At 47.5% G+C, this 16,195-nt stretch overlaps 1 protein-coding gene across 2 annotated transcripts; it reads left to right on the top strand.

Moving 5' to 3' along the window:
- The first annotated feature begins 1,179 nt into the window (after positions 1 to 1,179).
- On the top strand, positions 1,180 to 11,765 carry ZIC3 (Zic family member 3). 2 transcript variants are annotated; one of them, XM_060087546.1, is made up of 3 exons: positions 1,180 to 2,224; positions 3,341 to 3,504; positions 11,616 to 11,765. In XM_060087546.1, exons 1-3 carry the CDS (start codon positions 1,180 to 1,182, stop codon positions 11,763 to 11,765), a joined length of 1,359 nt encoding a protein of 452 aa, XP_059943529.1. The 2 variants fall into 2 exon arrangements, with proteins under 2 accessions (XP_059943529.1, XP_059943527.1); XM_060087544.1 differs by lacking the exon at positions 11,616 to 11,765 and adding an exon at positions 4,325 to 4,504.
- Positions 11,766 to 16,195: the final 4,430 nt, after the last annotated feature.

Below are 16,195 nucleotides of genomic sequence, written 5' to 3'. Positions count from 1 at the left end.
CCGGCCGGCAGCAGCTTGGATCACAGACGGCGAGCTGGTCGGCCTGGGTCTGGGCTCTCGGGGACATCAGGGCCCACAGTGGCGCGTGGGGAGAACGCGGCTAATGGGCCGCGAGAGTGGAACTGTTGTTCTCGCCCCGGGATCCGCGCCCTGCGGCCGCGGAGGGGGCACATTCTCGAGGTGTTGAGGCGGAGCGGGCCCAAGCGGGGCTGGACGTCCAGCGCCGCGCCGACGGTGGGAACCATCCTCGAGCGGCAAAGAGTTCATTTGGCCAAAGCGGGTAAAGCGCGCCCGAGGGGTGCTCGACCGCTTCTGACGGGAGGGAAGCCAGGGAGAGGCCCTGGCTCCGCCCCGCCGGTCGCCAGCTTGAGCCCGGCTCCAGTTCCCCACGGCAGCGCCAGCCCCGCGGAGCCCACTCGCGGGCGCCCGGCCGCCGCCACCGCCTCACCTGCCAGGCTCCCGGCCACGGCCCAATCAGAGGCGGCCGCTCGGCCGCGGCTGCCATGTTCCCCGCTCCGCGCTGCCAATCTGTGGCGATGGCCAATAGGCTGCGGGGCCGGGGGTCAGGTGACCGCGGGCCAGCTGGCTCCCCATTGGCCCTCGCTGCGCGGCCTCCCGCTCGGTTTATGTGAGAGGAGTGAGTGAGTGACTTTATCAGTCCAAGGACATTACTCGGGAGGCGAAGAGGCTGGGACTGGCGCGGCGAGCTGCGAGGACCGAGCCTGACTCCTGCCCGCCGGCCGCGAGCTGGCTCTGCTTCTAAGCTCAGTCTAGCTGTGAGGCCCGTGCCGAGGGAGCCTCCTGGCCCCGCGGTTGTGCGCTCTCGGGGAGAGGAGGGGTGCCCCGGACAGGATTGGCAAACTCCGCCCTCCACTTATTATTTTGCTTCTTTTTCTTTGTGCACGCTTGTTAGTTTGTTAAACCAGATCTAGTCCCAGAGTCTTTTCTCCTCCCTTCTCCCCTCTCCTCCCCCCTCCAGGTCCTTCTACTTCCCCTCCTCCCTCCAATCCCTCTGCAGGAGACTCTCGCAGCGACGGAAAGTTGCAGCCCCTGGTACTGCCTTGGGGGTCTTCCAAGGTGGTGTCGCCGCCACCCCTCTGCGACTGCGACACTTCGGAGATCTTCGCCCGCACCCTCGCTCATTTCAGCCGGATCGCTGGTGACCAGAACGCCCCACCCATGACGATGCTCCTGGACGGAGGCCCACAGTTCCCCGGGCTGGGAGTGGGCACCTTCGGCGCGCCCCGCCACCACGAGATGCCCAACCGCGAGCCGGCGGGCATTGGGCTGAATCCCTTCGGGGACTCGCCCCACGCCGCCGCCGCCGCCTTCAAGCTGAGCCCCGCCGCGGCTCATGATCTGTCTTCCGGCCAGAGCTCGGCGTTCACGCCTCAGGGTTCGGGTTACGCCAACGCCCTGGGCCATCATCACCACCACCATCACCACCATCACCACGCCGGCCAGGTGCCCAGCTACGGCGGTGCCGCCTCCGCTGCCTTCAACTCCACTCGCGACTTTCTGTTCCGCCAGCGCGGCTCTGGGCTCGGCGAGGCGGCCTCGGGTGGCGGGCAGCACGGGCTCTTCACCGGCTCGGCGAGCAGCCTGCACGCTCCGGCTGGCATTCCTGAGCCCCCCGGCTACCTGCTCTTCCCCGGGCTGCACGAGCAGGGCGCCGGGCACCCGTCGCCCACTGGGCACGTGGACAACAACCAGGTCCACCTGGGGCTGCGCGGAGAGCTGTTCGGCCGCGCCGACCCGTACCGCCCGGTGGCCAGCCCGCGCACGGACCCCTACACGGCCGGCGCGCAGTTCCCTAACTACAGCCCCATGAACATGAACATGGGCGTGAACGTGGCGGCCCACCACGGGCCCGGCGCCTTCTTCCGTTACATGCGGCAGCCCATCAAGCAGGAGCTGTCGTGCAAGTGGATCGACGAGGCTCAGCTGAGCCGGCCCAAGAAGAGCTGCGACCGGACCTTCAGCACCATGCACGAGTTGGTGACACATGTCACCATGGAGCATGTGGGGGGCCCGGAGCAGAACAACCACGTCTGCTACTGGGAGGAGTGCCCCCGCGAGGGCAAGTCCTTCAAGGCGAAGTACAAACTGGTCAATCACATTCGGGTGCACACGGGCGAGAAGCCCTTCCCTTGCCCCTTCCCGGGCTGCGGGAAGATCTTTGCCCGCTCCGAGAACCTCAAGATCCACAAGAGGACCCACACAGGTAAGGGGGAGGGCGGGAGGGCGGGCGCGGGGTCCGCCGCGGCACTGCGCCACGAAGCCGACTTTCAGCGCGAGGGAGCGAGGGGTGGCGGCGAGAGAGAGGGGCGGCGCCTTGCCGGGGCCGCTCGAAAAAGTAGCGCTGTCACTGTCCCTCCACCTCTCGCCTTCCCCGCCCCGCGGCGGTTTTGCCCAGTTCTAGCTTCCCGGGCAGACGGCTCTGCGGTCTCAGGAACTAATTGGAACCTTCTCGCGCCCAGGAACAAACTGGCGCCGCCTCTTTTTGTCTCTTTCTGGGTTACTATGAAGGGACTCGGAACGTGTGGAGAGGAGTTGCTTACGAGCGACTTAGTCTCGGCACACAGTCGGGGGAGGCAACCATAGAAATGCTAATGAAAACTAACTGTCGGTTACTTCCGCTCTTTTTTACCATTGATTGGCACATCTCCTAATTAAATGATACTTTTGTCAAACTGTTTTTATTTGGAGTTCCAGGTTCAATTCAGTCCTCCGGGAGGAAAGCTAAAGTAGAAAAGGCACCACAGTTTCGTGGCTTGTTCAGAGCATCTTGTAAAACTGTCCAGAGCCCCTGGATTTATATAGTTTTCTCTTTTCGAACGTTAAGTACGACGACCCAAGGTTTTTAATACTGGGCTTAGCAAAACCGCTGCATTTGAAAGAGGCAAATTAAAAGGTACAAAGGAGGAACTAAAAGGGATTGTCCCATCCCCGGTCCATTGTCCTGCCCGGCCTTGGCTGCAACGCCGAGATATCAGCGGTACGGGGCTGCGCTTGGAGGCCCCGGGCCGGGTAGGGGGGTACCACAACTCAGGGGCAACTTTGGAGGAGCCAGGGGCTTTCCATCCCGCGCGAGAACAAAGGGCCGGGCAGGTTCTGGGCCGGCCCTGCCCCACCCCCGCCCCCGACCACCACTCCCCACCCCAGCAGGCTCAACCCGCGCTCTCCATTTTTCACCAGGGAAAAGAGATGCTACAGCCGCCCCCAGTCGGCGCTCCCTCTCGGGGAAGATCGCCGGACGCTCTGTCTCCCGCTGCTCGGCCCAAGGAAGCTCTCGGCCCCTGACCATATTTACCCCCCTTTGCGTTTCTGCGTTTTGCAGGTGAGAAACCTTTCAAATGTGAATTTGAAGGCTGTGACAGACGCTTTGCCAACAGCAGCGACCGCAAGAAGCACATGCATGTGCACACCTCGGACAAGCCCTATATCTGCAAAGTGTGCGACAAGTCCTACACTCACCCGAGCTCCCTGCGCAAGCACATGAAGGTAATTACTTCTTTATTAGCGGTCGGCGGTTTATAAACACTCGGCCCGACACCGGGTCGCGGAACGGAAGCGCCTGCGCTGCCAACCCTGTATCTTCCACGTTAAATCCGATTTGCTCCAGCGTTGACACCTTGAACCCATTTTGGGGACCCGGAGGGGGGCGGGGGAGAGCACAGTGGGGAGGAGGAGGGAGCGGAGGGAAAAATCAGTTGTTTACTGGGAAGCTCTCACCGAGCTCGCCAGGGCTGGAGGTCGCAGTGGCCGCCTCTACCCGGCTCAGCCCGTGGTGGGAACCGAGAGTGCCCGCGCCGAACCCGGGGGCGGGTGGTTCATTCCCTCTTCGGCTTCCGGTAAAACAATAGGGCCGAGGAGCGCGGTGGGATTCCCACGCATTTGTCTGAGACCTCGCAGCGCCCAGGGCGCCCGTGCCACCTTTCTCTGTACCTGCTTTCCCAAGCCAAAGCGGGTTTGGCGAAACCTGGGCCCGGAGTATTTTGTAGGGCCCCAAAGACTACGTGCTTACCCCGCTCCATCCGCGGAGAAAGCATTTCTGAAGGGGCATGAATAAATCAGAGTGCTTTATTCCTTTTCCATAATGCCAGTCTTAGGACTCAGACTGTTTTGTTGGCGAACATCTTGGGGTTTTCTAGACATGGGTAATGTGGAAATTAAAAACAAAACCCCCAAATCAGCAGCATTTCTCTTTTAAGTGGGTCACTGGGCGGTCTTGCTCTTACAGTGCTCTAATTCTGCTCTTGTTTTTGCTTGCACAATGCCAGTTGGAATTATATTCATTATAATATATACATGTTAATTTTAGGTTCATGAATCTCAAGGGTCAGATTCCTCCCCTGCTGCCAGTTCAGGCTATGAATCTTCCACTCCACCCGCTATAGCTTCTGCAAACAGTAAAGATACCACTAAAACCCCTTCTGCAGTTCAAACTAGCACCAGCCACAACCCTGGACTTCCTCCCAATTTTAACGAATGGTACGTCTGAGGACAAACACAAACACAAACCCTGTTAACCATAGAACGGACCAAATGCATTTTAAAAAGAAAACTGAGACCAATCAGATGGAAATGGAGTTTTAAGGCAAGAGGCCATACATAGGGCTACATCTTGTTAATTGCAATTGTCCAGGAAGGTTTGGGGCAAGATCCCAAAGTAGCCATGCCCTTTTTTCTCAGGATTAGAAAATATGTTTTGGCATTTGAAGGATTAAAAAAAAATCTTCTCACTGCTTTTTTCTCCCTTTTCTCTTGCTCTCTGCTCACCCCATCCCTAAACGCCTTCAGTTCATTTTAACTCTTGTCCTGTTTCCTGAGAGGAAGTTATAGAAGGCTTATTGGTGGTGGTGGTGATGTTAAAACTGATGGAAAAATCTTCGCCTTAGTGGTGATTGTTTAAACTCTCACAGTCTTAAACCATGCCAAAGTCCTGTTATGTCTTGAACTTTTCCTCAAAGCATTACGCTTGTGAATGTATTTTTGTCTAATGGGGTCGAAACTGTTGTTCAGTATTTTTTTCAGGCTGAGGATGTGATGTTACTCTACACAGATTGTGACGTTTAGTATACGGTTGCCTTTTGTAATAACTTTTTTTTTGTAAATACATATCCATTGATGCCATATTTATCGTTTGTAATTTAATTATTGCTACAAGTGCCGGGAACTGAACAATATTTATGGAAAATGTTTTCTAACAAATTCTGTACAGCTTTTGATTATAACCGCTTTAGCATTATATTTTATTGTTTTGAAAGAACACAATTTACAATTTTTGAACCACTGACTCCTTTCTCTTGTTTTGTAACAGCCTCCTTCTACAAAGAGGAGACAAGAGCAAATGAAACCTTGTTTGTTGGTATTTATAACTCACGCAGATCCCTTTTTTAATTGTTAAATTATTTTTCTATTGCAGTATAGATTCTTTACAGTGTCAGTTTCCATCTGGGAAGACCCTCCTTTCTTTATCTCTAGCTCAGATGGTTGTTTAACTGCGAGTTTAAATGTGTTTGTCCTGGATTTTCGGCATGCAAATCAAATATTACTGATCAATTCAGTTAGTGGCCATGACATCTCAATCTTGTACTTCAAAGACTGAGAAGCTGGATTTAATCATCCCTGCCCTACATATATAAACATAAGGTAACCTAATTAGTTTTATGTCCCTTAGTTTTTTTTATTATCTTACATAAAAATGAACATTGTGGCAAGATGCATGTCTGTCTATTCTATTGAGAGATCACCCATATACCTATATATGTTTGTATCTATGACTTATCTAATCTGCCTATCAAATCTATCTATCTATCTATCTATATATTTTCAAAAGTAAGCATATGTCTGAAACAGTGGTGATGAGTAAGGCCAGTCGAGCCGTGCTTACTTATGATTAAAGTGCTTCTTAAAAGAACCATAGTCCATTTACAATTTTGGAAGGCAAAGGCTGGTTTGTTTTCCTGTCTATAGTTCAATTCGTAATTATCACAATTATTCATAACATTTTTATAGCGGTGTAATAACTGCAGCGGTTCTGAAATATTATGGAAAGAAAAAACATTTGCAAAATATGTATTTTTAAAGTTCATGGTTTGTAGGCAAAGATGTTAAGAGCATTGTTTCCATTAAAATCAATCACAATGAAAAATGGTTGTTTGCTTTGTGATAAAATGTTAACAATCCATTTAATCTTCAGCGAAGCAACTCATTTGGACAAACAGTTCTCTTACAGTTATATGAAAAAGAAAGTGATTGCTATTTTGGGGGGGGTGGAGTGGGTAGAGTACTGAGAGAGGTTTTTTGTTTTTTGTTTTCTTACTAATTTAGGGTGCTGTTTAATATTGAGAGCCCAATCTCTTCATGAATAACCAACTTGCAAATCAGCAAATAGAATGGTGGAGATAAGGAATTGTAAAGAATTTAGAAATGTAATGAATAGGCCAAGTACCTCCTTCTCTTGAAGGGGCAGTGCTCTAGAATTTTTGGTGGCAGTCAGGTTGGTATTATACATAATCATTTTGAATTCTAGAATTTTGTTTATTGTTCTTTTTGAAGAAATAAAGTCTTGGCACATCTATTTATAACATTTTTGTATTTGGTGCCTGATTTTTTTCCATGTTCAAATAAATCGATCTTAAATTGAAATGCTCAGAGAAGTTCTGATGATTAAAAGAAACTTTGATTCCCTGGACACAGTTGAAGCAGTGTATTTTAAGTTATCTACTGATCTTTGTCAACAGTTAATTATTGACAGTTTCTAATTGCACAATGCTTTGGATGCGATTTTTGTTTGTGGAGAATGCGTTTTTTTGCACTTTCCTCCACCAATAGACAAGGCAAGGGTCTGAATGCCATGAACGGATTGGGATGACTTCACAAGTGATGAGCAGGTAACCTGGTCAGTCTACCACTCCTAGCCCAGACATTCCAATCTTGACCTTGACATTGAGGGTGCTGGACCAAATTCCTATTTCAGGATTTTTCCTTCACTTCAAACCAGAGACCATTTTAAATACTCAGCAAGTTTTCAGAAAGTGCATACTCATAAGATTGGCTCTAAATGTGTTCCAACTGAAGTCTAAATAATGTTTTTCTTATGAAATATGCATCTAACTTCCACAGTTTACTGTTCTCTCTGAATTCCCTCTCCACCCCCAATGCAACCTAACCTTAAACGGCAGTAGAATGATGGGTTGGTTGAAAGATTACTTCAGAAACTTGCTTCCCCCACCCCTCCGCATTAAATATATTAAACAATTAAACATCTCCTTAGGACACAAAGAAGAGTTTGCTTCCTTTACTAGGCTTGAAATTACTCTACCATAAAAATTTACAGTAGAGCATTGTGTCCTAAGAGGGGAAGATGCCAATGAACAATGATGATAACCTATATTAAGATAATGTAAAAGTTTTGCCCCTCTACATGATTTCCTCTAATCTTGGGTGTAGCATCATATTTCTCAAATAGTCTATCCCTCTGCCCTTGTCATTTGTTGCAAAGAAAAGTTTACGTTAGTAGAAAACTTTTCACAGATTTTCTTCCTATAATCTGACTCTGGGAGTGCACATTGACATTCTTGAATTTTCAGTAAATACCTTAAAGAATACGCACCCCCCCACCCCCCACCCCCCAACAAAAAAACCTTGTAGCCCTAAAGATAGATCAGCTGGAAACCATGAATGTCAGCTGGGTTCTTCGTAATCGACCTGTTAATTTTACTTCTTGCACCTGGTAAGACCTTTGTTAAAAGTCCATCATCTTTTCCAAAATGGGTGGTTTAGTTTAACATTTTCACGTTGGGTGGGGAAGGGTAAGGTGTCTGTTTCCACGCAGACAGAAGTCTGGACTTCATCCAGCTTGGAAGGTTAAAGATCAGGTCCAGGCTAAGCAGGGCAGTCGGTCCTAGCTACTGCGGAGGTTGGAGAGTTAGCAGGGACCTCCTCCGTTCACAAAGCTTCCCAGGAAAGTTGTGTTCAGGACTTCCTCGCCCCTCCCCCGCTCCTCGCCGCCTGCTGTCTCCTCGCCTCTTCGCCCCTGGCTCCTTCTCCTCCCCTTATAAAACCCCCCAAACAAACGAAAAAAGTCTAAGGGCCTCTTTCCACTTAAGTTTCTGAAAGAATCGCGACCGGCGTGCTCATCCCCTGAAGCGCGGGATCTCCGCCCGGCAGCTAGGCTGGTTTGCTCTCGGGCTGTCTGCCCCATCGGGGCTCAAGTCTAGACAGGCTTTGCCCCGGGACGAGGCCAGGCGTTGCGGAAGTCAGGGCTCCCGCTCGGGGTCCTCAGGCCCCTTGTCGGGGCGCCCGGGGTCCCTGTACACACACCAAGTTCTTGCAAGGCCCGTTCGAAGCTGGGGCCGGGAGGAGGGGACCTCATTTCCTAGGGTCAATTCTCTCGCGGTCTCGGCCAGCTGACCCTTTGACCTCCACCTACAGGGCCCTTGGCGGCCGTAAGCCAGCGGTCGCCCGGGCTCCGAGGACGCTTCGCGCCCCATCGCCTTCCCGGCCTCATTAGGCCGGCGGGGCTGTAAAGCAGGAATCAGCCGCTACCTAATCCGGACCTGGGGTCAATACGAGCCCAAACAATGGTGAGCTCCGATGGCCACAGCGCAGCGCTGGCCGCAAACTTTGTGTTCCATTCATTTTCTTAAGGCGGTGCGGTGGCGGTGGCGGTGGGGTGGGGGAGGGAGGGAGGTACTCGCACGCCCGAAGGCCGATACCGGCGCCCGGGGCTCTTAAGCGAGCGTTCTTGCGCTCGGCCCTCCCGGCCTCGTCGCCGCGCCAGGGTTTTGGAGGGGGTGGCAAGGCTCGGGGCCTGGTTGGCGGCCCGGCCCGGGGGCCGCCCCCGCGCCAAGAACAGACTTTGAAGTGGGTTTTTAGCGCGCACGTGTGAGAGCCGCGCCGGGGTTGGAGCGGTGACCCGCTGGGAGGAAAGAGTAGGCTCCGGCTCGGGCCCCAACCCCTCCCCCGCTCCCCGTCGCTCCGGCCTTTTCAAGCCGCGGCCGGGAGCCCGCCGGCCTCCCCCGCCCGCCCCCGCGCCCGCTCCCGAGCCCGCGCCGCGCGCAGGCGCACAGCCGGCAGCCGTCGAGTCGGGTTTCGCTGCGAGGGGGCGGCGGGGGAGAGTTGAAAGCGGCTTTGCAGCGCCGCGGCCTCGGCCGGGCCGGGAGGGGGGCGGAGGGGAGGGCTGGGAAGAAGGGGGGTTGGTTTTGGGGGCGGCTCTCGGGTCAGGAACATGGCGGCCGGATGCGAACCCCCGCAGAGCGCAGCAAAGCGCTGACTGCGGGCTGCCGAACTGTTGTGTGGTTTCAACTCCCTTGTTATTCCTCGGCTAGGAGCGCCTCGCGGGAGAATGTAGGTCGTGGCGGCCGAGCGCAAAATTGTTTAAAAAAAAAAAACGGAAGCGAAGAAGTTCTTCCAGGGCATGCTGGGCGTGGGAAGTTGGCGAGTCTTCTGGGGGCTGGGGTTCCCGGGGTGGGGGTGGGGGGCTTGGACCTGAAACCCACTCGAGGCCGCCACTCCCTCCAGTCCCGACTGAAATCGTTTCTCCCGGGCCCTCTGGGGTGGGGGATGTCATTTTGAGCTTCGTGACCATGTCGGGATCCCCCAGCACCTTCGAGTCTCGAAATGCCAAGGAGTGGACACTGTTCTCTTCCATGACAATGGCGGGGCTCGTGAGCGGAGCACGGGGCACCGTTTCCAAACCAAATGCCCTGGATTAGCGACACGGATGTGCCATTGCGATTTCGAACCCTACACTTTCCTCAGGCCCCGTTTTCTGCATATCTCATTTAAACACGGGCCTGTGAGAAACAGTACTGTGTACACTTTTGTGTGTGCTGTAACAGCTGGTGGTCTAACGAAAAAAAGAAAAAGAAAAAGAAAAGGCCACGATCCCGAAAACTTTCATTCAGCTTTTGCTTAACTGCCTTGATACTGGCGTGTGAAAGAACCCCTGGTAGCTCTGGGATCTCGAGTCCGTGTTTCCTCTGCAGAAAAATGTTGCAGATTCGCCTTCAGATGTCTTTCGTGAGGAAAAAACAATGTGGGGTTTTAAAAATGTAGTCATTGACCCCCGTCTCCTGTAGAAAAATAAGCGGCACGAATTCTTTCAGGTTGCGTCTTCGTGGAGGCCAGCAGCTATACGAAAAGACAGCCTTCTGGGGCTGCCCGCTGTCGAGTATTTGGGCTCCTGAAGGTGCGGGGCAGCTCCCGTGGGCCACCTTGGGAAGGGCCCCAGGTGGGTGGGCAGGTCATTAGCAAAGCTGGCTCAGATTTGGGGGAAAACTACAAAACAGTGCCTTTATCTGCAGAGGACAATTGATGGGGTTGTCTTTCCTCCTTTTCAGTGCACAAAGAAGACGGCTTTGGAGCAAGAATTCGGAATATGCATTTAAGTTGTCGCGCTTTGCATTGGAAACCCGTGGGCAATTAAAATAAGCCTGCCTTGTAGTGTTTTCTGTCCTTTTCTTATGTGTGGTTCCTGCAAGTCAAAGGGGCTGGAGTCCCTTCTGCAGTTTGAAAACTTGTTTTGAAATTGCCACCAAACAGATTTTTCCCCCTTTGGGTGAAGTTTCCTTCCAGGGCTCAGCCACTTCACCCCACCCCCAGACTGGAATAGAGTGTTGACATCTTTGAGAGATCAAAGGAAGTAGATGGTGCTTGCTGTATACTTTGTTTTTTCATGCTGTAGTTTGAACCCTGAGGTTTGAGCTTTTTCCTGGTTAAATCTCTTGGTACCAAAAGTGTGGCAAATGAAAAGTTCATTAACTTGAAAAATCTTTAGCCCATGGGTAGGCAGTTTGTCTCTGAGAACTGCAGCGCCCAGATTGTCTCTAAGGTTGACTTTAAAATCAAGCTAAAGATGCACTGGTGAACGATCTCCCCTGGATACCTGTGGTGTGCTTTGGGTCATTTGATATGGTAAAACTGTGGTTGATTTTCATAGGAGTTATGTGAATGGAATTTCTGCAAAACTAGACAAGTGATAAATTGGTAGAACTCTTATATTTGTTTGAATGACAACTCCAAAGGGCACTGCTTTTCCCACTGAGGTTTGGTTTCTACCATAACTATTGAAATTTATAGCTTGAAAAACTAAGTTTGCAGGAAGCATTTAAAGGGGGGAGTGTTCAGAGCACTTGGACTGATAGTAACTTAACACAGGAGCAAAACTTTTTTGAATAAGATTCCTGTTGCCAAGAACCTGTTAAAACTAAAGAAAATATATTTCTTTCAAAATCATCTAATAGAGCAAACAATTTTGTATATTTCTAATGTGATGACAGTTCAACCCATTTACTGATCTGATTGAATAGAGAAATGTGAGCTCTATAGTAACTATAAAAACAGCCTTCACCAGATGGCAAGTTTTTAATGTTCTCTAATAAGATGTTTATGTTGTCTGATGTGTTTTATTAAAACACAACCTATGTAAAGACCATACCTTTAGTACCTTTGAACATGAGGTATTAAAAATAAAAGATTCCATCGTGTTTTATTATAAGCTAGCATTTAAAATGACATATCCAGTAATGTTATATGAAATTTTTCTAAGAGTAAATGTAGCTTGTTTTGACCTATCTGCAGTTCACTCTTTGTTTTTTTGCCAGTGTTGTCCTGCTTGGTATCCGGGACAGTCTCTAATTCCTGATGAAGAACTTGATACTGACGTTGGTATGCAGCAGCCAGCCCTCCATAACACTACCTATCCTAAATGCAGGGTTAATGCCGAACCTACTGTGCAAGAAATGATTTACTGATGAGGTTTCAAAGAAAACCACATCAATTTGGATGTCTGTTACCTTGAAGTGATCATTTTCAGAGTAGTAGCTTCTTCCCTAGGTATAAAAAGACTATTTTCTTCTTTGGGTGTATTTCATTCTGTGTTGAGCAATCATTTGTGAAATGAAAAAGCAAAAAAGCACCCCCCCACACACACACACATACATTCCCCCAGCCAATTTAGGATGATAAACGGGAAGATGGAGGTGAAGACTAGCCTAATCCATAACCCAGTGCGTATTATCTCGTACATTGTGTTGACCTTGTTGAAAATCTCTTTCAAATATCTGCATTCCACATGTAGAACTAAAGTGTTTAAAACTAGAAATATGAATGCTTGTTTTGTTAATTTCCTATGTTTGTGTTCAAAAAGCAGTATCTAGGATCTCTACAATTGTTTGACTTAAATAAAACCATTTAAATTATTTTTTTTGTGATTATTTTACTACAGTGACAACTATAGCCCCTAAATAACCTTGATTAGCCTGTTGAATTGGGACAATTTATATTCTATTCACATTTTTCATGATATACCTTGGCTTTCACTGAGCAATAAACTTGGGGAAAAAACCCCACTGAACAAACTCCAACCAACTGTTTTTAGCTCACAGTGTTTCCCCAGAGGGACTCAGGGCCAGGTGCTGGGGAGGTCAGGGGAAGAATTCAGAGTCAAGGATTGAATGGGATGATTAGAAGGAAGAACTGGAGGTATGACTTTGGAGAAAAAAGAGCATTTGAACTAAAAAGAGCTAAAATTTTGAACTAAAAAAGAGCTATTTGGGTGAGAAAGAGAGGGAAAGACAAAGCCGAAAATAACCTTAAAGGAGAAAGGAGGGCCTCTGGAAAGGGGACACTGCAGCATAGCACATTACATGTACATTATTCAGAAGCTCCAAAGTGGTTCTTGGGGCAGACAACTTGGCAACCATTGATTAGAACACTTATAGAATCATGGAATATAGGTGTTATTAAAACACAAGTTGTCGTTAATTAACTGTAGTACTAGAGAAGATGAAGACACTTCAGAGAAATTCTTCGAACTCCCGATACTTGATTTCTCATTTTACATTTAACATCTGTAATCTAATGTAATCTGTGAGTGGCCATCATTCTATTTATTTGACGTGATTATGCCATGATAAGGTATTGTAAAACTGTGGACTGACAGACTATATTGCTATTGGTTCTTTAGATCCAGTTTTATTAAAATTTCTGCTAAGTAGACTGATGATACTATAATGTTTTAAGTAGAGGGGAAAACTGCTCATCTCCCTCTGATTTTTGTTGTTCATTTACAACAAGAGTAGGCACACAGGCCGGTCAAGAAAGACTCTGATTCTTTGATTCTTACTTCCCTAGAACTTGACATTCTTATATCCCCCCGGAGATATGTTGGTAGAATTTTGTGTTTTGTTTTTGTTTTTAAGAACAAGAACTGCGTTCTTTCAGACAGGCAGTGGAGTGTTATAATGGGATTATTAAAAAAGCCCTTGGAAAGGTAAACTACCAAGTTGTGCATGAGCCAGCTGCACTATGATAATAATACCTCCTAGGGTTGTTCTAAGGATTAAACAAGAACATGTCCGTAGAGAGCCTGGCACAGAGTAGGCCCTGGACAAGTGTTAATTCGCTTCTTTTCCTCTTGCAGGTAGCTATTGTTTCATTGCTTTGGGGTAGTTTCCTATTTTTAATATGGAATATTTTACTAAAAACATATAGTGATTTGTACTGGGGTGCAAATTAATGCAGTTTTCAGACAATAGATGAAGAGTTAGGGCATATAAGAAATACTGCATTTCATAAGCATAATCACTGGATCAGGCATATGGGTTTATGAACATAGCTATGAATATTGAAACACATAAAATTAAAATGTTATTAAATGCCTTTTGTTCATTATCTTCCGATGAATACACGTATACTTAGATTAAAAATAAGTTGTGTACTTAAAAATCTGTAAACGTAGTAATTTAATGGTGTACTTTTAATTTGACACAATTTTTACTCGAGGCAACAGCTTCTTACTATATTTAAATTAATTTTACAATGTGAAAATTGGCATTTTAAGGATAAGATTAAATCTTGTGGTGTCTTAAATTATTCAGTTTCCCCTACTAAATTTATGCTAGTATTGTGTGGGTGTGACTATAGAGGAATGAGACTGATTTTCTTGTGGGGCTTGGAAGGTAGCTCTGAAGGCAGTTCCCAAAGAGGAGTCCCCGAAATGTTTTGACCAATGTCAGCATCCTTAGAATAAGTTTATGGACTCCATAGGTGATGGCCTCACTTCAGTTTGTTAAAAAACAAACATCAGCCACCAGTCATTACTTTACAGCCAAACTTTTGCTTTTACTATGTTTTAAAAGGGTACCCTGATTATTTTATGTTAATAAAATTGAGGCTTAAATGAAAGTGTAGAAATCCTCTATTATAGCATGATGAAATGTATTTTTTCTCAGCATAGGCCTATTTATGCGGTAAAACAAGACAAAAACACCAACACACTAAGCTCTTCCCAGATGGACTGGTCTGAGTGGGAAGTATTTCCTTCCCACTGATTTTGGGGGCTTGGAGCTTCCCTGAGAGGCTGTACTGCTAAATGTTAATGGCTTTTGTACGGAGGCCTGGGGGACTTTTCATTATTCCTTTTTTCACCGGTTTATCACCTTTGTCTATTTCTTTCTTCCTGACGCTGCCCTATCAGAAGCGGGGGTCCGCCGTGGTGTTAACGTTATTTTGAGTATTGGTTGGTTGTCAGCGAGTAGGAGCAAGGTTATATTAAATGACCAGTTTGAAAACTGATGTCTGGTGCAGTGCTGTAGTGCCTCCCGTGGCCGGATCCTCCTGTAGGTGAGATCACTCTGGAGTCCGAAAATCAAGTCTCTCAGTACAGCCTTTTCCTATAGAACTGGGAAGGGGGGTGGGGGCGGGCAGGAGAACACCCTCTTATGTTCTCAGAAAAGAATCTAAGTTCCTGCTCCTATTGTGTGTGTGTGTGTGTGTGTGTGTGTGTGTGTGTTTGTGGGTTTTTTTGTACTCTGGGGGAAAAAAAGTCCTTTTTAAAAAAAATTGGGTCATCAAAAACTTCATTGAAGAAATGAGAAAAATGTTATTGCCAATGATTCCCTCTGTAAATGTCCCAGAGACGATAATAGGAGGCTATTTGTAGTACAGCTAAATAAATGTATTTTAACATCTTGATATAAATCCAGTGCATGGAAATTGCTTACAAATGATTCACTAATGTTACCCAGCCAGAACTTACACGGAAAAGCTACACTCATATTCTATTTTTGCAGCTAATCATCCACAGAGTATGTAATTGGTTGGGCCAGCTGATAACATATTTTTGGCGACTTCACTCTTCTTTACAAAAATATTTAGCCAGGGTATCCACTGAGATGTGACATCTTATTGGTTGTGGTGATAACCCAATACAGAAGGTGTTCCGTTAACTTCTGACCATTGACATATTAAATGAAGATGTTCAGTTGAGCAACATCAGTGATTTCAATTGATTCATCAGTCGCCAGTATCTAGCAGCCATCATGTTTCATTTTGCTAACAAGCCGATATCCCACATCTGATGCCAACAAGTCTGGTCTTTCAAACAAATGACATGTTTGATAAAGAAATCTTTTCAAAATCATTATGCACTTCAGCATTTGTCTTTTCTTCCGGCACAGCATCTGTGCATCTGTTCCATCAGGCGTCTATTCCTTGATCATTTCTCAGCCTTCCATGATTTTTGAGCCTGATTTGCGGGTATTTCAAGGATGTGAAATGAAGCTTCTTCCATTGAATGTTCCAGCGAAACACAATGTTTATGTTCAAGGCACTAGATTTAATCTTGTGAATGAGACGGCAGGGAAGCGTTCTCACAAGACTTTCTGATAAGACATTGTTGTGAAAGAAATCGAGTGGGGGAGGGGAAAGAAGCCCTACTTTAGGAAAAACATTAAGGGCATCTTTTTTTGTTGTCTTTGCTATGGGTACTTGAAACTTCACACCACTATTACAGTATTGAAAAGCTTCAGAGCTTTAAGGCATCTCTCTGAACTGGTGAAATGAAAATTCGCATAGTCCAACTGGTTAAAAATGGATGCAATTCATTCTTTAGTGAGCCCTGTTTAACTGCATCATTTGCTTATATGCATAAAACCGAGGAAGTCTTAATCTCTAGTTTGCATGTATCTGGACCGCATGCATCTGGCTCCATTAGATTCCCTGTAATTGCATATTGACTAATTGCATAATACAGCTATTTGAACACTGAATTTAAACCCAAATGCTTCTATTAGCACTGTAATCACTTTGGATAAGTGAATAGTTAGAATATAGTACTTGAAAATCACAACGCAGGACAATAACCACTTTCCTGTCTGAAAAGAAGAAAAATCTAAAAGCA

This window comes from Mesoplodon densirostris, chromosome X (genome assembly GCF_025265405.1).
Source record: "Mesoplodon densirostris isolate mMesDen1 chromosome X, mMesDen1 primary haplotype, whole genome shotgun sequence".
NCBI lineage: Eukaryota > Metazoa > Chordata > Mammalia > Artiodactyla > Ziphiidae > Mesoplodon > Mesoplodon densirostris.
Note: the sequence above shows the minus strand (reverse complement) of the source record. Positions and strands in the feature narration are given on the sequence as shown.